Below are 23,616 nucleotides of genomic sequence, written 5' to 3'. Positions count from 1 at the left end.
TTTTGTTCCATTAATGCTATTGCTTGTTCAAAAAACTCTGAAAGTTGGTTAAGCAGGACCTACCTTTTTTAAATTCATATGACCTATCCCCTAGATACTGTATGGAGGATGCTTTAGCATAGTTAAGTGTATGCTCCTACTATATGGTATTCTAATTATATGATTATTAGGTTTAAGTCTAATTATAGTTAACATAAACATATAAGCAATAGAAGATGCATTGATCTTTACTTAGTTTGGTTTTGTCACCCTTTTTATGGATGGGCACTTCATTAACAGTTTTCTAGTTTTTTGTTTTAATTTTGTTTTAATATTGGACCAGCTGATTACAATTTATTGTGTATTAACAGTGGTGCTAGAGATCAGTAAAGGAAATTACTACACCCTTTCTTGTTTGTATGCCAGATTAGTTTTAACTTGCCCTAGTTTTAATTAGCCCTGGAGAAGTATGATAAGTACATGCAGTGAAAAGATCCTTGTTCTTTAAATGTGGACATGCGGTTATTAGTATAGCCAGATAGATAATTTTATCATTTCACTAAGGCTTTTGAGTGTCAAAACCTGTGTCCATATGAACAGTATTTGTATCCCTTTTAAACTGCCTAGCCTAGTTGAAGCAGAATGCTTTCATGAGTATAACATTTGAAAAATCACTAAAAGTGAATCAGAGTTACTCAGAATAGAACATAATATTGAAAAAGTATTTGTTACTCTTTGTGTTAGAAGCTTTTCCAGGCAGTTAGTCTAATTTCTTCCAGGGGTAATCAACCTAGGTCTAAAGGGACTGCAAACTTGCATGTTTTGTATGTATCATTCAGCATGAGCCTGAGTCAAACCTATGGAAAAAAAATTACCCATTCAGCGAATAATAAGTTTAGTTAAGTAATTCAAATTAAGCTGTGAATGAAACCCCAAGGTTATCACTGCCTCGGTGGGGCACAGAGTTCTTCCTTGCATTATAAGACGTTCATGTGCCCCTCTGGGCAGATTCCTGTCCTCTAATCGAACAAAAAAAAAGGGGACGCCCTCCCATTCCCACTCCCTCCTCCTGCTCTTCCCTGCAGACTCCACCAGGACGACGGCCTTGCCCACCCCAGCGCCCCGCAAGAAGGCCACCTTTGACGCGGCCAGCTTCATCGGCGGCATCGTGCTGGTGCTGGGGCTGCAGGCGGTCATCTTCTTCCTCTACAAGTTCTGCAAGTCCAAGGACCGCAACTACCACACCCTCTAAGAGCTCGCGGCCGCCAGCAGTGCTCTCGTCCCCAGGGCTGACCAGGCGATTTCAAACAGCGTTTCCAGGCGGTTCGGGGTTGTTTTTGTCCTCTCTAACTTGGCGCGCGCGCTGTGCAGATCCCGTGTGACCACCGCGGTAGGTCAGGACGTGGATGCCCTTACCACCCCGACAGCTGGAGCCCACTGCCTTCAGGGTCGAGCGTTTCCACACCTGTACCACCGAGGGTAATGCAGAAGCAGCGCTTATCCATTGCCTTCTCTTATGTTGCTCACGGAAATGTTGTTTGAAACCGTCCGATTTGTCGATTCTTTTTGTTCAGCTCCCCCTTTTGAAACTTCTCTGAATACAGAAGATGCAGCATTGCTTTTCAGATCTTGCAGCTCCTAAATAAATAAATTTATATGCAGCTTGCAGGAAGGGGATTCCACCTGCAGACTGAAAAATTATACCTGCCAGGTGAGAAGCAATACTTTATCTTCACTGCCACTATAAGAGAGAGAGAGAGAGAGCCTGTGCCCATTAAAATCAAGTCATAAATAACAACTACAAGAAATATATTTCTTTATGCCAACACAAGAAGGCTAGTTGAAGGATGGAGAGATATTTGCTGGCTTAGAAGAAGATAACATTCCAAATGAAATAATTGAAGCTGATTTGTGCAGGGCAGATTAGCTCTGGACATTTGCACACATCCCATTTACCCGACAGAGAGAGGTGAATTTTGCAAGTTGAGCAGAGCAGTCTTGTGGGGGGAAATGGTGATGGTTTGTCCCTGCAGTGTTTTCCTCCATGTGTAGAACAGCCCTGACGGCCCGATTCCTCTGCTCCACAGCTCCGCGGTGAAGTTCCGAAGGCTTCCCAGAATGAAGGAGCTGAAGCCTCAAATAGCTTAACAGCTGCTTGTTGTTAATTAACTTCTGTGATGAGTATATTTATGGGCTTTCTGCGAAAACACACCAAGCGCCTGAATTTCAGCCCACTTGATCAGTATGTCAGATGGGATTAAGAAGACATCTAAGCGCAGACAATAAATAGAGAAAAGTGCCTTAAGGAAGTGTTAGTCAGGCTAGTGAGAAATAAAGGTCTCTGACTGCCGCAAAAGCTGGGAATAGATTATTATAACCATTATTACACAGTGAAGCTGCCAGCCGGACTGATTTTTTTTAATATATACGTTATAATTGGATTTTTTATTAGTGCCCTTGGATTTGGAAAACCAGAGGGATTTTCCCCTTGAACTGCCCACTTACATTTTGGCTTTTTTATATAAACCAGGAACGGGACTGAGGTCACTTTATTTTCTTCAAACGGTTTGAGAAATTAACTGGACATGAAAGTGCAGTTTGTGCGGTCGTTCTATCACGTTCAAACATATCCCAGCATGGAGAGCGTTCAGCATTTTCTACTGTCTAACATTTTGGCAAATACAGAACATGTTTTCCTTTTCTCCAAATATCAAAGGTGTTTATTTCAAATTTGAGTTCTAAAATGAATGTAGGGGATCCCTTCCTCAAACTTTGGCTTCTAATCTTTTAAAATAAAAAGCCTGTTGCAGAAAATCTCTTTTAGTTTGTAGAGCTGCTCACGGAAATGAATGTTAACTACACAATACAATCCTGATAAATGTAGAATGGTTAGAGGCTGATGTTTGATAGTTAAATGTCTTTCTGTTGACTAGCTAGCTGCTATTGTGGTTTATTTGTTTTCCTAGTCTTTCAGACAATCTTTGAGTTTTAAATGTTCATGTTAAATTGTTAATTTGATGAAGGATCTTTTGAATGGGATGTTAATAGTTTGCTTCTATGCACTCCTTATAGTATTGAGAAAATTTGCTCAGGTTTTTTGCAAAAGAGCATTTTTGAAATTGAACAATGTGAGCTTTTGGGTGTGGGTGTTTCCTGGGCTCCTACATACACAGCTAGTGAACCACTTTGTTAAAAATGTCAATGGCCAAGCATGAGTTGTGATGCATTGCACTGACTGAGCTTTGCATTTTTTAAATTAATTTTGATGCCAAAATTTGTAACCTGAAGCCAAAAAAAGATTGACAAATAATGCCATGCTGATTTAGTTGCCACCTGATGAAAATTGATGTTGAAAAATATTAAAGATCCTTATGAAAATAAAGAATGCATGGTCTCTTTATGCCAGTACTTATAAATATGTATTGTTAAATATGATTACATGCCCTTTGCTCACTTAAAACTTTCAAAAAGTATATTTTGTTATTTGAGAGTTCCATTAGGCTACATCCAAAGATTTTGAATTTTAAGGCAAGTAATATGCCACAGCACATAGTGTGATAAATGAAAGTGTTCTCTTAGGTGTCCTTATCTCCATCAGTAGTACTCAGTGGGTCTGTTGTCACTCTGAAAATAGTTTCTATTGTGGTCGGCTTTCAGAGATGTATCTATATCACAATACCAAGTGCATTGTTATTACCTGTTACCATTGTTATTGTTAGTGGTTTCCATTAACCACTGCTTCACAAACTACAGAAAGCGATTTAAAAGTCAGCTCTAGACATCCTACTGTCGTGTTACTTGACAATAACATATCACATATTGGAGAGTAATTTCTAAATGGTAATGACAAATTTTAAGAACCACATCATTTACTGTAATGATGCTGACTGAGATAAGCCCTGTGGTTTGGTGGGTTACACAAATTTCTTCAGCAGCTCTGAGAAAATGAAGAGACCATTTCTGCAGAGCTCAAGTGCTATGTGATGACAAGATGGTTTGCCCACGTAAACTTAGGACAGAATGTCTCATTGCGTGAAACAAAGCCCTTATTATAGCCAAGTGCCTTAATTGGTTGTACAACCTTTAATTTAACCTGGCAAAAATAAAGGCAGAAAAACATAAAAGGGATTTCATCATTGACAATATTTCTCAAGTTGTATATTTGCACTGGATCTGTGTTTTCAGTGTTCCCAAGAGCTCACTAGGGATGAAAGCTGGGCAAGACATTCACAGAAGTCCCAGAGTTTTGAAACACGCTTTCTAGCATTGTTCCATCTCAGTGTTTTGTGTGTGTGTGTAAATTTCCTGCCTTTACTGTTGCTTATTCATAAAAGGGAAGGGAGTTAGTGGGTTTATTGTATCCTAAACCCCAGCCTTGTGCCGATTTAAACACTTTTTGTTGCATATGTAGTCACAAAGCCTGCCTTAATAAAGTCTGATGCTTTTTTAAGTGTACCTTTTCATGTGTCTTGTTTTTCCATTTCTCTCACATTAGAAATATGTTGAAAACGGGAATAAAATTTTAAGATTGTCCAAACTGCTGTTTTTTTTTCCATTATGTAACGTACAGTATGCCACCCAAATATTCCTCTTAGTCACCAGTACCCACAGTTTACCTTTGTGGCTTGTACCTGGTTCTGTCTCAGGACTATACTGTAAATATTAACATTAGTAACAGAACAAACAGCCCTGAAACCACTAGAGAGGATAACTGAAATCATACATACACCATTATGAAACCAAGCTTTCACCATTATGATTAAGTAAGGTGTAATTTTGAAATCTAGGCAATGAAAATCACAAGTCATCTTTTTTTCAGTTAGTAGTTTTTTCAGTTGACACCCGAAGAAGTCTCCTTGTCTCTTCTCTTTTCAGCACGGAATAAACCTTTACTTGTTCCGTTTTTCAGTTATTTGTGAAATCACCATGTATAATGCAGTTTCCAAAGGAAGTTGGTTGTAAGCAGAAAAATAAAACGTTTGTCTAGATTGGGTGCCATGCTGGATAAATAAACACACTCCAGTTTGTACGGTCTTGAAAGTATGAGGAAAGGGACCTCGTCAACTAACTGTAATGACAAATGATTAACCCCATCACACGACAATATTTAAACAAATTGAATAAAGGTTGAGTGCAAACTAATTCCACAGAGTCTGTTTTTTTATTCAAGTCCAAAAATTTACTTTGCAGTAAAGTCCATTTTCATAAAAAGAAAAAAAGGCATCATTAGACTTCGTCACAGCATGCTAACATTTTGGGGGTTGTCACAAGGTGTTTTTGTGAGTAAATTGAATTTTTTCCTTTTTTCTGAAGCATATTAATACCTTGATGTCTGTGAGATTTATACATTTAAATCTATGATTTTTACTGCATTCTACGTGCTGTATATGGTGCTTATTTTTGGAGGTGCAGCAGGAAGTAAGAACAACAATTATAGTGTGTAAACTGTGCATATAATTAGCACATAAGTATATATATTGAGCATATAACAAAATATTTAAAGTACGTATAATTAGAAAAGGCATTTTTTTAAACGTTTTGGAAAATGTAATAAAACAACCGCAGAAATAAAAGCCATTCTAATTTATTTTTACCACAGTTATCCATTTACAGTACACAATATCTGTTCTAGCCTATGGAAGATGTCCCATTTTTTTCCATTCGTCTATTCTGGGGAAAACAAATTGAGGTTACAGTGTCAGACTATTTAACAGTGATTCTGTTGGAGAAATCTGTGAATTAAAAAATGCATCATACATTTCAACTGCAAAAATAAACAGCCTCAACCCAGAGCGGTATTTGTGATTAGAGCAATGGCTGGATTATGAGAAGTTCTGGAAGATGAAGTGACAGGCACCACTTCTAGCAATAGAACATTAATGCTGGCTGGGGGGCATGAGTTCCTGCTCAGTGTCACACAACTTATTTTCTTCTCGTCCTATTTCTGGTCTCGTCTCAGCTCCCGCATCTTTATAAGGAGACTGTGAGGACCTCCTTCTCCAAGATCAGGTAACAGGGACCCTGTAACCTGGCTCCTGATCCGACTGGGACCCTGAAAGTGCGGAACATCGCAGCTCTGTATCAGTACTGTGTGGTATAGTGTGCCAGTAGTTTCCACCCCACCGTCAGATGGCTTTTTCTCATAGAGATTATAATCTGAAGCTCCAACACCATTTATTTTATTATAAAAAGTTCTAGCACAGCTGTTTGCAATACAGAGTTTGACTCACAGTTTTTGGTCTCTGGAGCCGAGTGTCTGTGCCATTTCTGCAGACATCATCTCCTGTCCTGTTCTCAGGTGAGAGCCAGTCCTTACTGGGGTCTTGCAGGAGTGCAGAGGCTGAGTGAGATGCCAGCAGATTCCACTCTGCAGAGCCTGACAGTCAAATACATCCTTTACACAGCCATTCATTTTACCTTCACAAAAGTACATCACATTTGTTCCCCTAGATGCACACTCCTTGAATTTCCAACACACTAGAAAAATTTGCTATTTTGTACTGAAGTGTTTGCCTTTACAAACGTCTGGTCAAAAGGTTCCTTTCTAAATTTTTGTAAATGTTTTTAACTGTTTTTTTTTAACTTTAGTTACAGCTATTTGGCTCTAGTAAGCACAGTAATTGTCACACTACTCGCATGCATTGAGAATTCAGACCATATTGTTTCTGGTGGTTTTAGTGCAGGCAGTTTGTAAGTTTCTATAAATGGGCAATCTCTAGGTGCTTTACAAGCTGGTTTTGGAACTAAACTATAATCAAGATGTCTGTTGAATGGGTCACCACAAAAGTTTAGTTACCACTAAAACAAGTGTTGTTTTTTTCACCCTCTAACATAAAATGCTAATAAAGTATTTTACTCAAAAACACCATGAGGCATTGCTGTTTGTGTTATCTGAGGATTTGTCCACAAATAACACAGCCTTGTCAAATACCTGGAGATCAGAGCTCATGATCTGGTGGCTGAACTTGCTGACATTTGCTGTCTTTAAGATGTGGAGCAATTGGTTAGACTTTTAGAGACATGGTGTGCATTCCAAAAGCTGGGAGAAAACACCAAAGCAGGCTGGTGTACAATTAGCACTGGATCACAGTAAGACACAACTGCACACAGAATGAAGAGACTGAATATACAGTAAACTGCATTCGAATGACTAGATACAGAATAGGATGCTCACTGCACAAAGTTAAACAGATGAGCCCTGTGGCAATACAGAATACGGAAATAATGATTAATTTATAAGACATAGGAATGATTTGACGTCTGCATGGAGCTCTGGTACATTTTTCAAAACTAAAGGGTGGACTCCTTGCTAAAATTGGAGCAAAATCAGTTGTCAAAGTCCACATGACCAGCGGCAAACAATATTGGATTTTATGGTTTACTAGAGTGGAGCAGAAGAGTAAGTGAAAGCAGGTTTCCTTTTGCATTGTTTCAGAAACCTAAATAATAGTGTGCCTTTGCAGATAACAGCTGTTGTTTGATATTGATCTGGTGTTATCAATTGGGCAATTTAATCTGTATCTGTAAGTGGCCATCTGGGGTTTTCTGGGTGACCAGAATGTTAGGCCTCTAAAATGCCTTGTCTGTAAATACTGTATACATAGAGATTTTTTTTTTGTTGTTGTCTGAAGCATAGTGTCTTGTCCTTGTTAACAAATATTTGTGTAACCAAGTGTGCCTGGGTTATTACTCTTTTCACCAAAGCTGTGCCAGAGAACAAAGAATTCACAGGCCTCTAATTATACCAACCGCTTGGGTATATTCTGGAGAAATCACTTACAAGTGGGGGGTTATGAATATTTATTTTATTTATTGACAAACTGCTCGGTCATTTCCTGATTTCCACCAGTTTCGTAACCCCCCCCATTTGTAACGATACATTTCAAAATAATTGGACAAAAATTCATAGTGGTTTTACTGGCTGTACTCTCTTCCAGATTCTTCTGTATACTAGTAAATTAACTAATTACTGTATATAACTATAGATACAAGAACATGATTCATTTCAATGGGCTGTATAGAAGTATAATAATACTGTTTTTATTCTCATTGTGCCTCACAATGCACCTAAAGAGTAGTAATATCTTAAAGCGCATGTCCAGGGGCTGTATTCCTGTAGCTGACTGAAGTCTGAGACTGGGAAATGTGCTTATGTACCCGTTATAGACTAAGTTATCCAACTAGTGTTTTGTGACCTTAAGGCTTTTTCATAACTCAGGTTTTCTTTATTTCTTAAGAGATTCTGCCAAGTGTGATCAATAGAGAAGCTCATTTTCATACTCTTAAATCTCCTCCAGATGGACACTGTCTCTCTGTTTTACACTAGTCTACTCTCAGACACAGTGGCTTAATCCTACAATTTAGCTTAAAGCTCTGGTATCCCTTATAGTTTAAAGAGAACACAGGTCTATGGAAAGCTATATAATAAAGTCCTCACCCCAGCTCTTTTCAATGTCAATTTCTGTCTTTAGTTTACTTGAAAATCCAGTTCATATGGAACACACAGCAGGTCATTAAGACAGACCTCAGCTAAATACTTAAGGCATGTATGTCATTAAAACTATCTTTGGATTCTCATGCCACAATAAAAAGCCATTTCTCATTTTCTTGGTTGTTAAATAATTTTACATGTTTCTTTCTGATGAGAATGATTGCAAGACAAAAGTGTAAAAGTGATGTATTGATTTTCAGCTTTAATTATAAGGACAGTGCCAAGATTTCCCATTAATCAAGCATTACTGTTTTTAGTGTCTTATACACTAAGCTCTCTGTGTCCTGTCTGGCACAAGTATTATAGAAGAATTTGTGAACTATGCTGACAAAGGTGAGGCAATTTCACAACACAGGTTTTCTCTATTTCACAAGAGATTCTTCCAAACGTCATCATAGAGAAACTCATTTTTATACTGCTAAATCTGCTCCAAAACACATTTGAGGTTTACTGGCTTGACAGAACATCCAAACTAGAAATGAAAACCCATGTATTTATATTTTGGGAGCTGTGTCAGGGAGGCAAATTAGTCATATGTCCTTTAAGAAGATTAAGGGTGGGGAGATGTCATCTACACACTGACCGGATACAAATGCATTTTGTCTCCAGGATAGTAGAACAGTAACTGAACAGCACAACAGAGGTAATTTGCTAACTTACACTTGCACTCTCTCTGTTTCACAGTTTTGCCAAAACCATAACAAGCCTTTGAACTTGGGAATTTCAGTAGACTTCTTTATCCTCCATCATTGGAGAACAATACAAATGCAGCATAGAGCTTTACATACTGTATACATTATACTGTATATAAAACATACCTGCTAATGTGCTTCTTATGGTGCCAGCACTCCTTGACAAAACAGAGGCCGACCTCCTGTTCTGGCCTTTGGAAGGAAAAGTCAGACTTTACTGACTGATATGTAATAAATAATTGAATTTAAAAAATTTTAGCATGTTTGACTTTGACTTTCCCATATAGACTTTACTGGACTAAACACAGAATCAATTCTCCTGAATAAGGTTGCAAGAGACACATGAGCTAGTGCTGATTATAAGATTGTCTCTGTAATAGTGGTTATTACACTGAAGTTCATTTATATCCTAATGGGGAAAGAAGTAATCTTTTGAATGGTGTCCCACATGTGGAAAGTGATGTGTTAATACTTGTTTAGTGTGTTCTAATTTACAATTGACGATATAAAAGTAAATTAGGTTGTTGGATCCTCCAGAGCAAACCCTTGCACACGTGAAGTTATGCAGCCCTGAATCGGTCAGGCCTGTGTCTTGGCTCAGAAGGTGCACACTGTTCTCTCTCTGGCAAGCAGGGAGACGTGTGAGACGGCCCAGAGCTTGTCACACCTGTCGAGGAGCTGCATCGGGACAGGGCGCCCTGAATGTCATGCACTTGGCTCTGCAGCTCATCCACACGCTGGAAAGCTTCAAGTTTCAGGCTTCGCTCCAGGGAAAGCTGGCTTCTGACCTGCCAGCGGGAGAGAGCATGGAAAGCTGTTTTTTAGGTCGATGGCTTTAATGTCGACACAAACATTTCTGTATGGATACATTTAAAAAGAGACTAATGTGGTGTTAAGAGGTTGACACTTACCGTGTAAACTTAAATTGCAATATTTAATGTCTACTGCTCCTACAGACAGCTCAGTCAGATTGCTAGTGTTAGTGAAAGACAACACATTGAAGAATACTATAACCACTATATTTGTACACACACAGTTTGAATATCTCTTCCTTGAGACAATCTCCTTCACAAATTCATTTTAACTGATTCTAGAAGGAAAAATCTGTGTACACAAGAAAGCAGTTGAAACATTGACATTCAAAGCATTTTTTAAAATCATATTGTTATCTGTGGCTGTAACAACATTAATTTGCAAATATTGCCCATTTGTAGAATGCCCCACTTTAGTATTTGGGGTTATGATTTAGATAAATGCAAAGCATTACATGAAGAAGAAAAGAACTTAAACAGCAAAAGTGATACTGCAAAAGTAGAAGTGCTTAAAGGGAAGACATCTCAGATTTTTTAATTCTTAATTAAGCTCACAAAGGCAGTAGGTGGCAGTAGGAATATTTTCGGAAACAAGAGGAGCAAGCGTGGCTGTCCACCTGTCGGATCTCCTTGTCTGTCCTCTGCTGGTGGAGCTGGCTCATCTTGGTGCTGCACTCCAGCTGCTCCCCCAGCGCCTGCAGCTGCTGCTCCTTCTCCCCCACATCCTCCTGCAGCCGCTCCAGGTTGGCTGCCTTCATGCTGTCCAGGTGCAGCCTGCTGCGCGCCGCCTGGGCGGAGCGGTGCTCTGACTCCCTCAGCAGCTGCCTCTGAGGGAGAACTCACAGTCACCAGCAGTGCCCCTAGTGCACACATACTGGAGACCCAGAAACCTCTCGACAGGGGCTAGGGCAGATGCAAGAACAGCCTCTCTCAATCTAATGAATATGTAAGTCAGCTTAAATGAACTGCAGCTGCAAGGTGCATCAGATACTCTGACTTAGTAAGGGCTGGGTTTCATGCTGATAGTCATGGTTAAAAACTTACAGACTTTGGACTTTTCAGAATAAGAATACCCCCCTGTTTAAACAGGGTGATGTAATCAGCTGATTGAAGAAAAATGAAGGTGAGATTTACTTTTTATGGCATGAAAAAATTGACAAAAATTTCAAATGTCACGCCTCTTACATTTTGCCTTCATATCCTACAGATTTGCTGCCACATTCATTTAATCCAAGGAGTAGGAAGAAAAATGTGTTGATACAATTATTTGAAAGGGATATAAAAAGGCCTTGTGATCCCAAGTAAGGTTCTATGACTTAAAGGGTCTGAATTCCTTCTTAACCAAATATTATGCTGCAGTGCTTTCCTGCTATCAGTCAGACCTCTGAGACAGAATTTCTAGATCTGCAGGTGATCTGTATCTCTTCTGATCTGAATGGTGTGTGTGCAGCTGTGACTCTGCTGTGCTGGGTGGTGAGTCACCTGCTTCTCCAGCTGTTTGCTGACAGTCGTGTACTCGGCCTGGCACGTGGACAGCGCTCTCCTCGTGGCCTCGAGCTGCTGTCTCAGCAGGGTGGCCTCCTCCTCCACCAGCAGCCGCAGCCGCAGGCTCTCCTTCTTCTGCTGCGTTGCCTCCTGTGGGGGGTCACAGAGCACAAGCCGCGGGGAAGACAGTGGCGCCAACAGCTGTGCTGTTACGGGTGAGAGTGTGTGTGTGAACCAGCCTCCGTACAGAAGAATACATTCACTGCTGCAGCCGTGGCTAGAGAGTGTGTTCCAGTCTTACTGTAAACTTCAAAAGGAAAAAGTGTTTCTGTGGCACACTGCTCACTTTCTGATCGACCCTTCAGTTCATTTGAGTTGCTACATACCGTACTGCAGAGAATGCTAAACTGTTTCTAAAAATAAGTCAACAAGTGCTAGAGGCAACTTACAGCTGTTTCACCACTTACTTATCTGTGGGCTGTTAATGGGACACAACAGGAGGTAATGGGTTAGAAATAAGGAAATAATGCTTTCAATTATTTCACACACAACAGGATACTAATGTAGTGTTTCATAGCCGTTCAGGGACGCCAAATATGTAATCATAGTGGCTCTCTGAAGGCACCAGTTCTGTAGGGTTTGGGCATTTACTGAGACAATTATTAATTGTAGCAGTAAATCACAAAGTTGATTCTTTTGATGGCTTTAGAATCCAACCATGCGACATAACTCAAACAACGCACACACGCAGGTACTAATACACGAGGATACATTTATTAATACATAGAATATGCCTTAAACCTAACAGATCTTATCGAGAGGGTTATCAGAATACAAAAGATATATATTCAATCAGTTACGAAGTGTTACACATCAAGAGGACATACGTTCAGTATATCATTCATTTAGACCGTTTCATAAATGAACTTGGTTACAACTTCTACATTAGATACTCAAAACAAGTACATAACTCTTAGGAATTAAACTGATATCAACTGGTTTGGATAACAATTGAATTCTCGAGCTGTAATGCATTGAAGTTGAATACTCATCCAATTTCTGGGGATTCAGATCTCCTGCAGGCACAAACAATCAGCTGCAGGCTGTTGCTGTCCAATCCGCGCTCTCTGGCTCCGTGCCAGGCTGTGCTGTGCGGCTTGCGACGGTGCGCTGCTGATGCTCACTGACCGGCTAGTTAGTGTTGGCTTTAACTAGCAAAGTTTGTGCACAGGAGAAAAGATGACTGTGGGTCCCAGCAAGTCAGGAAGAGGACCGGTTCGTTCCTGATGAAGAGCTAGTTCTGAATAGTGATTCAGCTGTCCACAGTTCTGACCTGTCCACGAGGCCTGCTGCTGGTTACTCTCTGGCAACCTCCACTCTAGACTCTTAGAACAAAGGAAAGTTCTGGCACTCGGACACACTGGCCGTTCCGTGGTTGTCCGGGCTGAGTCTCGGGATGGTCAGGAGGCGCGCTGCGAGAATGTCCTGCCCTTGGGAGCCTTCTGCTCCTGGGCCGTCCTGCCCTGGAATTCTCCTTTGAATTCCCTTTAGAACAGTCCACAGAATCCTCTCCAGAATCTTACTGAATCTCCCGAATCTGAATCTTGTTGAATCTGAATCTCACAGGCTCTCTGTGTTGCCTGTTTTTACCTGGAGGAACTTCAGCTCGTTGATTGGCTGAAAGTTCCATGGGCATCAGAGTCCCACGTGGGTTACTCAGCCCTACCAGTCCCTGATTGGTTGATCAAGGTGAGATATGAGTCACTTAGTCCTGACACTTAGTAATGCAGTCCAGATGTCCATCCGGCACTCCCTAGACTGATAGGCGCCAGTGGATGACCATTGATCATGATAGCCAGACTTAGCTAAGTGCATCCCCCTTTGGGAGCTGTCCTAGGAAACCTTAAATCATCTTGCATGAATAGTTTCTCTGTGGCTGCACCACAGAGATGAACAGAGAAATGGGGCCTCATTTGGGAAGCTCAGAAACACTTAATTCTGCCTTATTATTAAGCCTCGCCGCTACATATCCCCCCTTTTTGAAGGTCACGAGGTCCTGAGGCGTTGTTGCCTTCAAAACAAAACAGAGTTAAGTGATGTCCCTTGCCATTAGAACATTAATCTTAAATGTCTACATTACTCCTCGAGAATTCATACCGGAACCAGCATTGGATACAAACAGGATGAATAACATCTGGAGTATGTATAAACACGGTAGGAGACATTATCTAAGTCTAGGAATTACACATCAGGAAGTTCACTGTCAATATCTGATACCTCTGTGGTAGATATTTGGGGAGAAGTCACTTCCTTTCTTTTGGCATGCTACCTTTGACTCATTCATGCTACCCGGAGTACATCTTGATGTAAGAGTACATCATTCAGAGTACACTGTCAGTCATGATCCAGCTACCCGGCAGCAGTGTTACAATAACACCAGTTCCTGTTCCCAGCCCCCCGATAAACCACAACACCTGTGTTGGGTATCTGCTAGGGTGGTTTGGAGGTTTGTTCCATTAAAGCAAACTAACTACCTGTACCTCTTCAGGGCTTACTGTTTCTTGGATTTCTATCCAATTCCTTAGTGTGGCACCTGAAGGCATCCATGACCTCAAGTTTGGTCTTATGTTGTCTGGTTCTAGACCGTACAGTGTTAAGTTACCATGCTGTACTATGGCCTCCTCAGGAACTTAAAGGAACTGTTTTATTAGGTAGCTGCATCATGCCTGTCACAAGTCACAGTGTCAGTTAAATGTGGTGTGCTGACCAGCCATTTACTTCCCACCTGCTCTTCATGGGGTTCATTAACCTTCCTCTGCTCGTTAGTAGCTTTACACCCTTCATTGGTGAATCGTTTAGACACAGCCAATGGATAGCTTTGGTAGCCATACCCATCTCAAGATTTGGAACCGAATTCAATCTTGGTTTGCCTTCTGGGTGAGCTATGAACGATGGGGTTAATGTCACACACTCCTCTACTGAGAAGAGTGGAATCAAGTGGGTTGGGAATTGTGCCGTGGTTAGACTGGCTACAGTGGCACTAAGCTCCCTTAACAGGTCTTGTGTCAACATTCTGGCCTGTTGCACACAAGCATAAACCCACTGTATAACACCAACAATCATGTCCACTGGTTGGGGAATAAGGTTTAACCCTGTTGCATAGGAAATTGCCTGTAGGGTTTTCCCTAAGCTTTCCAACTTTTGCTGCTGTCGATACAGTCTGTCACTACCCTCTGGTATCTCTGACACCTGCCTTCTTGGGGCAGTCAGGGTGAGAGTGCCAGTAGCACACAAACCTACCAGAAAAAGCAAACGTGCAACAGTGGCGGCAGCAATCAGTCTTCCCAAAAGTCTTTTCGGGTGGCTGATCCCAGTCATCTCCTTCTGAGTGACTGTTGCCTTTCTAAGCTGGCGCAGCGTGTACATGGTGTCTTTCTCAGTATGCCATGTGGCATCTTGGGCACCAACATCCTGGAAATCTGGGGAGATCTGACACAGCTGCTGATGCTGCTCCTCCTTTTCCAGGGCATCTGCTTTTTCGATTTGTTCATGCCTGTGCTCTAGGAACCCTGCAGGGGGCGGTGCAGCGGTGGAGCATACCTGACCCTCGGCTGAGTGGTCATCTGGAGCACCTGAGTGATCTGGGATTGTTATCCCATTCTCACTGTTCAGGTCCACCCTGCACACTTCCTGATTGAGGAATCCCTCTATTGGCATGTTTACAATCGTTCGCTGGGCGTGGGTGTAGGACACCTGCTCGCTCCCCCCTTCCCTCGCTAGGGGTTCAGGGAGCTGCCCCAGCACTGGGATAGCTAGTTCACTGTCTTCGAACTCGCTATCACCCACCAGGCCCATGTCAGTGCAGGCGGGGATTCTGACACCCCTCTTTGCGATGTCCTGCACTGGCAGGCGGGTGACTTGACCATCCAGCTCCAGTCTGGCTGAACCACTGTTGGTCAGACTCAGACTGACAGACTGAGCTGGTGGCTGTAAGAAAACCGGCTCGGCTTTCATTCCCTGTCCCTTCTGGGGGACTGGGTGTGTTGGCAACCCTGCCGTTGAGGCAGGAACAATCAGGTCAGTCTCACTCACTACCTGGTAGTTGTGAGAAATAATGTTACCTGACTGCAGGTTCCCTGGGTCACAGCAGAGGGAATCGGCATCTGGGATCAGGTGTGTCCACAGCGCAGTAGTCTCAGCGTCCAGCTGGACCTCCTGTCTAACCTGTGAATGTTGCACCAGGGGCACCTGGCGGTGGCCCTGTGACAGCTGCTCAAGCAGATCCTCACTAATAGAGGACCTCTCAGGGCTAAGGGCGAGGGCTACATCACCAACCTGCTCTCCTGCCATCTGGATCCCTTCCACCACTGCAGGGTGGTGGTCCTGACCCCTCTTGGGTGCCAGGGTGCACAGGGAAAGCTCCTTTTCATCGCCAGGTGGGGAGATCTGCTCCTCTTTAGGGATGTAAAAGGTGTGTGCTTTACCTGGTGGATCAGGCGGCTGCTCGGAGCACCGCTCCTGTGGCATGGAGGCTGTTGGGACCTTGGCCAGGGCACGACTTCCCTGTATATCCGGGGAACAAGAAAATATTTTTATTTCTTGTCCAGAGGGAACAGAAGGAATCTCCGCATAGGCTTCTGTGTTCGGTGGGCACTGTGTAAGCACAGTCTGCCTCTTGGCCCCCCTTTCCTTCTGTACAGAAGGCTTAGGAGGCTTGACCTGTTTCCACACTTTGCCTTTCTGGTGATCCACCAAAGGTTCCACTCTGAGTCGCATACCCTTTTCTTTTTCTACCCGTTTGAGCTTGCCGTGTGACATCAAACACCTTTCAACCTCAGTGTCAATCAGTGTCTCACTGGGTAAGACATCTCCCATGGCAGCCTTGAGGTAAAAGCTTCGTGCTTTTCCTCTGTGTTTTACTGCCTGCTCTGTGACTTCAGGGGTGGAGTCAGCACTCGCTTGGGAGTGGCTGACCTCATCCAGGCAGGAACCCTTCCGCTCAATCAGATAGACTGAGGGAGGGAGAGGGGGCGGGTCTCCGCCTCCTCCAGTGGAGAGTATCAGCTCATTCACGCTTCCGGCAGCCTTGGGGAGCGGTTGTCCCTGTCCTAATAAAGCTTGTTCAAGCCTGGCCAGGCGGGCGGCTACTGAATCCTTTTGTTCAGCCTTTTCTAGCCCTTTCCCTTCCCCGGTGTTCTCATGGCACTTAGGACGCTGGGTGCGGTCCTGTGTGAGTGCTTTGGAACGGGGCTTAGCCAGCTCAGGAGCCTGTGCTCCTTCGAGCAGGGGGGAATTAACCCTGCTGGCTCTGACGGCGAACACAGTCGCTTTAGCAGCTTTTTGCTCAGAGCGACTTTGGACATCATACTCCCAGGCTTTCTGCGCGAATCTCTTAATATCAGTCATTTTCATGGTCTGTGCATCTGTATGCATTAAGATCATCTTTCTGACTGACGGGTGGAGATTCGCAATGAATAAACCCTTGAAATGTGTGTTCTCTTCGCAACCCTCATAATTTCGCCCTGCAAAATAAGTTCGTCTAAGTCTCTCGTAATATTCGCGAGGGGACTCTGCTCTCTCGTGCTTAATGTTAAGAGCGGCGGCTATCGCAGCAGTCGGGTCAATAAACGCACTGTATTCTTCGATAAGTGCTTGACATAGCTGCTCAAAGTCATTACAGACTTCTTTCATCTGCCTAGCCATCCACTCATGTACAGCTCTGCTGGTAGTTTTCCTGACCAGAAACACTTTCTCCTGTTCTGTGGCGTTTGGCAGGAACTGCAGGTTATACCTGAGGTCTTGAATATAACTCTCGATATTATTCTCTGACACTGCGGGGTCAAATCTCTCTATGTCCTTCGCTAGCTCTCTCAGAGAATGGAGATTTATTCTTCTAGCTTCTCCGCTGACGGAGATATGGAAGAGATCGTGGTCAGACTTGTCGCTGCTAGAGAGAGTGCTTAATAGCGACTCGAATTCAGACCTTTTAGCAACCATCGTTAAACTTAAAGAGTATTACTTTTAAGTACGAAGTCACAGTTTTACCACAGAAAACCACAAGATCAAGTATGCAATCAACCCGGTAGATTGCAAAAGATCACAAAACAATCAAGCACTGCTTAAAGAGCAAGGGGAACTTTTTTCCTTTCGGCTTTCAGCACACTGTATTGTCGTGTATGAAACCCGCGGCGTTTTATATTGAATTATTCCGCTTGGTTGATTCATTTCAGTCTTGCCACGCCCACCCAGGGACGCCATAAATGTAGTGTTTCATAGCCGTTCAGGGACGCCAAATATGTAATCATAGTGGCTCTCTGAAGGCACCAGTTCTGTAGGGTTTGGGCATTTACTGAGACAATTATTAATTGTAGCAGTAAATCACAAAGTTGATTCTTTTGATGGCTTTAGAATCCAACCATGCGACATAACTCAAACAACGCACACACGCAGGTACTAATACACGAGGATACATTTATTAATACATAGAATATGCCTTAAACCTAACAGATCTTATCGAGAGGGTTATCAGAATACAAAAGATATATATTCAATCAGTTACGAAGTGTTACACATCAAGAGGACATACGTTCAGTATATCATTCATTTAGACCGTTTCATAAATGAACTTGGTTACAACTTCTACATTAGATACTCAAAACAAGTACATAACTCTTAGGAATTAAACTGATATCAACTGGTTTGGATAACAATTGAATTCTCGAGCTGTAATGCATTGAAGTTGAATACTCATCCAATTTCTGGGGATTCAGATCTCCTGCAGGCACAAACAATCAGCTGCAGGCTGTTGCTGTCCAATCCGCGCTCTCTGGCTCCGTGCCAGGCTGTGCTGTGCGGCTTGCGACGGTGCGCTGCTGATGCTCACTGACCGGCTAGTTAGTGTTGGCTTTAACTAGCAAAGTTTGTGCACAGGAGAAAAGATGACTGTGGGTCCCAGCAAGTCAGGAAGAGGACCGGTTCGTTCCTGATGAAGAGCTAGTTCTGAATAGTGATTCAGCTGTCCACAGTTCTGACCTGTCCACGAGGCCTGCTGCTGGTTACTCTCTGGCAACCTCCACTCTAGACTCTTAGAACAAAGGAAAGTTCTGGCACTCGGACACACTGGCCGTTCCGTGGTTGTCCGGGCTGAGTCTCGGGATGGTCAGGAGGCGCGCTGCGAGAATGTCCTGCCCTTGGGAGCCTTCTGCTCCTGGGCCGTCCTGCCCTGGAATTCTCCTTTGAATTCCCTTTAGAACAGTCCACAGAATCCTCTCCAGAATCTTACTGAATCTCCCGAATCTGAATCTTGTTGAATCTGAATCTCACAGGCTCTCTGTGTTGCCTGTTTTTACCTGGAGGAACTTCAGCTCGTTGATTGGCTGAAAGTTCCATGGGCATCAGAGTCCCACGTGGGTTACTCAGCCCTACCAGTCCCTGATTGGTTGATCAAGGTGAGATATGAGTCACTTAGTCCTGACACTTAGTAATGCAGTCCAGATGTCCATCCGGCACTCCCTAGACTGATAGGCGCCAGTGGATGACCATTGATCATGATAGCCAGACTTAGCTAAGTGCATCCCCCTTTGGGAGCTGTCCTAGGAAACCTTAAATCATCTTGCATGAATAGTTTCTCTGTGGCTGCACCACAGAGATGAACAGAGAAATGGGGCCTCATTTGGGAAGCTCAGAAACACTTAATTCTGCCTTATTATTAAGCCTCGCCGCTACACTAATATTACGTACATTAACATAAACTGAAAGTTTCCAAAATACGCAGATTCAAATGTAAGATGAATGAATCTAGCCATCAGTGACGCATCAAGAAAACCCACTGGACAGGTACTGCTGGGCTTGTTGGTTTTGAAATGTGTGTGCTGGGCCTCACTGGCTGATGTTGGGCGTTGGACCTGCCTCTTCTCAGGCACACAGCCCTACCTGCCTGTGGCAGAGCAGCTGGCGGCGGAGCTGGCCCTGGCTCACAGTGTGTTTCCAGAGCCCCAGGGCCTTCATCCTGCACAGTAGGGCGTCCAGCTGGCCGCTCTCCCTCCGCAGCTCCTGCAGCTTTTCTTGCTGAAACGCAGAACGCAATAGTTACATCACAACATCTTTCAGTCTTTCTGCATCTTTTTTTGTATAAAATAAATACTATTATGTTTTTGCAGAAAACCCCACAACATTCTGCTACGTCTCCAGAAACCACCTTACCATCAATAATGTTCCCTGAAGGGCCTTGTCATCTTTGGTGGAGCTAAACTTCTTCTTCAGCTTGATCATGTTGTCCACCCCTTCCCTGCGCACCTGGCTGACTAGTTAAGTTACATCCTGGTCCATTCTCATGTGATATTCATCCAGCTTGGCCTGGATCCGGCAGTTAAAGACGTCAATGGGAAATACATATTATTTTAACTGGCTTTACATCAATAATCTATTACATAATATCTGTAGCCCCACTGAAGTGATTTAAGTGCCATTATATATCTCCAGACATTGCACTAATGGGTCTAAAAGTACTTGAAATGATTATAATTATCAATCCAGTTGAGACAATATAATATATCCATGCACAATGAACTCCAGTGCACATTCATAAGCAATGGACCTGTCTCACACAATATCACCTTCCTGTTAATGACAAGATCTTTTATACAGGTATATAAAGAGAATAAGTGTAAATTGTGACTTCACAGAAAAATATTTTTATTTGTACTTAGTATGGCACATGAAATGCAATAATAGTTCAGATTTTGATAAAAATGAGAAAAAGATTCCAATTCTGCATCAGATAGATTTTTTTCATTATTACAAGAGCGAAATAACTATAAAGGATGAAGTTACATCCCTCAGAGATAAAAACTGGAACATTTTAGGTGACAAAAGGGAACCGATGATGTATGAAGCAAATGCACTGCAGGTGCGTTTATCCGGGAAGAAACTAACAACATGCCTCAATCTAAGGCTAAAAAAAGTAATATATTAAACAGAATTAGTATAGAAGGACCAAATCAGTGTTAGAGCCCCTTGAATAACTTTAGATAAATACATCTCCAGGACCTGATAGTTTGTCCAGATGTGTCATTCACAAAACATAAACTAAACTCCTCCAACAGTCGCTGAAAATGAACAACATCCATTGACTGGACAACTGCTTATTGATATTCCTAATGAGCCTTCCACGCAGAAAAAAATAGTGACAATACCAAACCATGTAATTATAGACCAATAATTCATCTATTACTAATATGATTCATTGTTCATTTCTGGAAAAAAATAACTTGAACTAGAACTAGTAACAGATGTTGATCTTTGTGGCAACTGGATTCTAAGTGATAGTCAATGGGTACAGTGCTTTGCAAGAAGATCCACTCCCTTCCGATGATGTTGCATTTTGTTAAAATGCTGACATTTAACTCATCTCACCTATAAAGTGTTCACTTTTTTTAATTAAAAAAATATGACAAATTTGAAGGCTGAATACTTTTGCAAGGCACTCTAGGTCTCACTTAAATGAAGTGATGCAGATCTATGAACAAGCCAGAGGAGTGCTGGATAGAAACAACGTATGAGATGGTGTAATGAGGATGACTACGGGACTATGATTATACTGGATGTAGATGTAATTTTTCTCAGTGTGGTGATCCATAGTTCTGTAACTATCTGGTAACTGTTTCACATCTGGGTGTTCTGTCTTCTTCCTTCGTCTCTCATTTTCTTTCTGTCCCTCTAATTGAGGGCTGGAGTCCTCCTGCGCTGCCAATCCACTCACCTCCTAAAGATCCTCCTAAAGTTCTGGCATTTTTATTGCTTTTTCTACCCTGAGTTGGGCAGATGAAGATCAATTAAAAACTGCTTTATCTGGAGCTTCCTATAAACTTTAGAAATCTTTGTATAAAAAGGTGACATGCTGGCAGTCTGACAAATTTTCATAACTCTTAATAGTTTTTAGGAAGCAGATACAGTATGTACTGTAAGTGATATACTTTTTTGGATGGTATGCAAAGTGCAATAGCATTATTTGTGTTTTTTCTTTATTTGGGTAAAATAAACCTGGGCATCGGGCCCTTCGCCCCAGGTCTGGGAGTCCTCCAGTGCCTTCAGATCCTAAAAGCAAAAAGGGAATCATCTCAGGCACAAGTGTCAGTGTGTCACAAACAATTGTAGTTTGAGACCTATCTTTCTAGCATGCATATTTAGCTCTAAGATCTAAGATCTTAGATTTAGATTTAGATCTAAGACGTGCAGGTGCCTGAACTTCTTTAAGGGCATTCTTTTTCAATTAACAGTTTCACATGCTTTCGGTTAAGGAAGAATGCTGGAAAGTCAAAAGAATGTTGTAATACACACTCGCTGTCATGACGTCCAGACGTCTGTGGCAGCTTCAAGGGGAAGAGAGAGAGAGCTGTGCTCCACTGGGGAGGAACGTTGTACCTACCTGCTCCCTCTGGTACAGCACGTGGGTCTCCTGCTGCAGGATGTTCTCGTAGAACATGGAGTAGGAGTCGAAGTTCCTGCGCTCTCTCTCCATCACCGAACACGCCAGGGATGTAAGGCATGACTGCAAATGGGCTCTGGAGAAAGTCAGCTGAAAACAATCGGCGGGGGACATGATGTTTAAAGACTTTTAAATGCTTTGGCTAACAGGCACAGATACATTTCTTCAGAACATTGAAAAGGTTTCATAAATTGGCAAACAGGCCAAATAATGACTTCAAAGGATTAAATGACTCCAGCAGTGAAAGCTAATTCAAAACAACTGATATAAAAAGTAATGGAATAATATTGTAACGCCCTCGCCTGGTGGTGAGGAGGAAGCGCCCCTAGGCGCTCGTAGTACCGCCGGGCATGCTGGGAGTGGTAGCCGGGGAGAGTCTGAGGGTCAGCACGATGACCAGCGGCTGACCCTACCTGTATAAATAATGTCCTAGTAAATCTAGTGCCCTGTGTAGTCCTGTAAAAGTATAGTGTGTTGTTAGGTAATTACCACCCTAAATATGTGTACGTGTTCCGTCAGTCTCCTCATGTGTGTGTAGACCCTGTGTTTGGTTTTGGTGTGGTGGTTAAATAAAGTCAGTGTTTGGTTGGTTAATCGCGTCTCCACTGTTCTTTAGTTCTGAAAAGAACCTGCAACGCTACATTGGTGTCAGAAGCGGGCAGAATGAGCAACTCGTGGTAGACATTACCCGACTCTGTTAAGCGCCGGCTGACGCTGACAGACGCAGAACCCATCGGCAGCACGCATAGGGAGCCTGAGCAACTCCTGGGTGCGACAGGTGGCCACAGCCCTTACCAGGGCTACCCAGTAGTGGTCCCGCCAGTAGAATTGGGGCGGCTGCCCCGGAGAGAGGATGCCCTCCCTGCTGGAGCCGATCAGCGATTCCCACACCCATCGGCGCGGGTGCGACCAGGTCGCTACGATGGTGAAGCGCCTTGGGAAACCTTTGAGGCGCAGTTCCAGCTCGTGGCCCGGACGAATGGCTGGAGCCGGGCGGAGATGGCCGGCCACCTGGCGGCGGCGCTGGAAGGAGCGGCCTGCCAGGTGCTCCTGGACGTCCCGGAGGAGGACAGAGGCGACTACACGGCGCTGGCGGCAGCCCTCCAGCTGCGCTTCGGTGTAGATGAGGCGCCGGACTTGATGCGGGAGAGGCTGGCCCTGCGGCGGCGCCGACCAGGAGAGCGACTGGGCCCGGTTGCCGCGGATGTCATGTTCCTCGCCTGCCGAGGATACCCAACTTTCCCCCGGGAGGCGCAGCGGGAGATGGCTCTCCAGGCCTTTCTCAAGGCCCTCTCGCCCGAGGAGCTGCGGTGCCACGTGCAGCTGGCTGCGCCAACATCGCTGGAGCAGGCCTTGGCCCTTGCTACACGGGCTGAGACCGTGTTCGGGGTGACTGGAAGCGCCAGCAGACGCAGTGCGCCCTGCCGGCTGACCGAGACGGCGACGGAGGAATCCAGCGAGGGGGAAGAGGAGCCAGCCCGGGCAGCGACCCCCGCGGAACAGCCCCGCACGCTGATTTGCAACCGCTGCGGGAAGAGAGGACACCGAGCCCGGTTCTGCCGGGCACCCGAGCCTCGCACTCCCCGATCGGCGTCGGGAAACGGGAACGGGGCGGCTCAGCGCGGGGAAGGCCGCCCTTGAACACCTCAACCCCCGCTCCGGAGAGCGCTG

At 43.6% G+C, this 23,616-nt stretch overlaps 1 protein-coding gene and 2 pseudogenes across 1 annotated transcript in view; 2 read left to right on the top strand and 1 right to left on the bottom strand.

The window, feature by feature from the left end:
- The window catches only part of cd164 (CD164 molecule, sialomucin), a 40,736-nt gene extending 36,302 nt beyond the window's left edge, over positions 1–4,434 (top strand). The window contains exon 6 of the mRNA XM_088930102.1: positions 1,065–4,434. Coding sequence (XP_088786228.1) covers positions 1,065–1,231 — 167 coding nt within the window. The 3' untranslated portion in view covers positions 1,232–4,434. The remainder of the gene's footprint in view (positions 1–1,064) is intronic.
- Positions 4,435–5,917: 1,483 nt separating this feature from the next.
- Positions 5,918–23,616, bottom strand: part of LOC148839734 (coiled-coil domain-containing protein 162-like) — a 43,195-nt pseudogene continuing 25,496 nt past the window's right edge.
- LOC148839735 (uncharacterized) lies at positions 22,079–23,586 on the top strand (annotated as a pseudogene).

This window comes from Atractosteus spatula, chromosome 2, assembly GCF_055471065.1.
Source record: "Atractosteus spatula isolate fAtrSpa1 chromosome 2, fAtrSpa1.hap1, whole genome shotgun sequence".
Lineage (NCBI taxonomy): Eukaryota > Metazoa > Chordata > Actinopteri > Semionotiformes > Lepisosteidae > Atractosteus > Atractosteus spatula.
The sequence above is the reverse complement of the archived record's forward strand: the minus strand, read 5'-3'. Positions and strand labels throughout refer to the sequence as shown.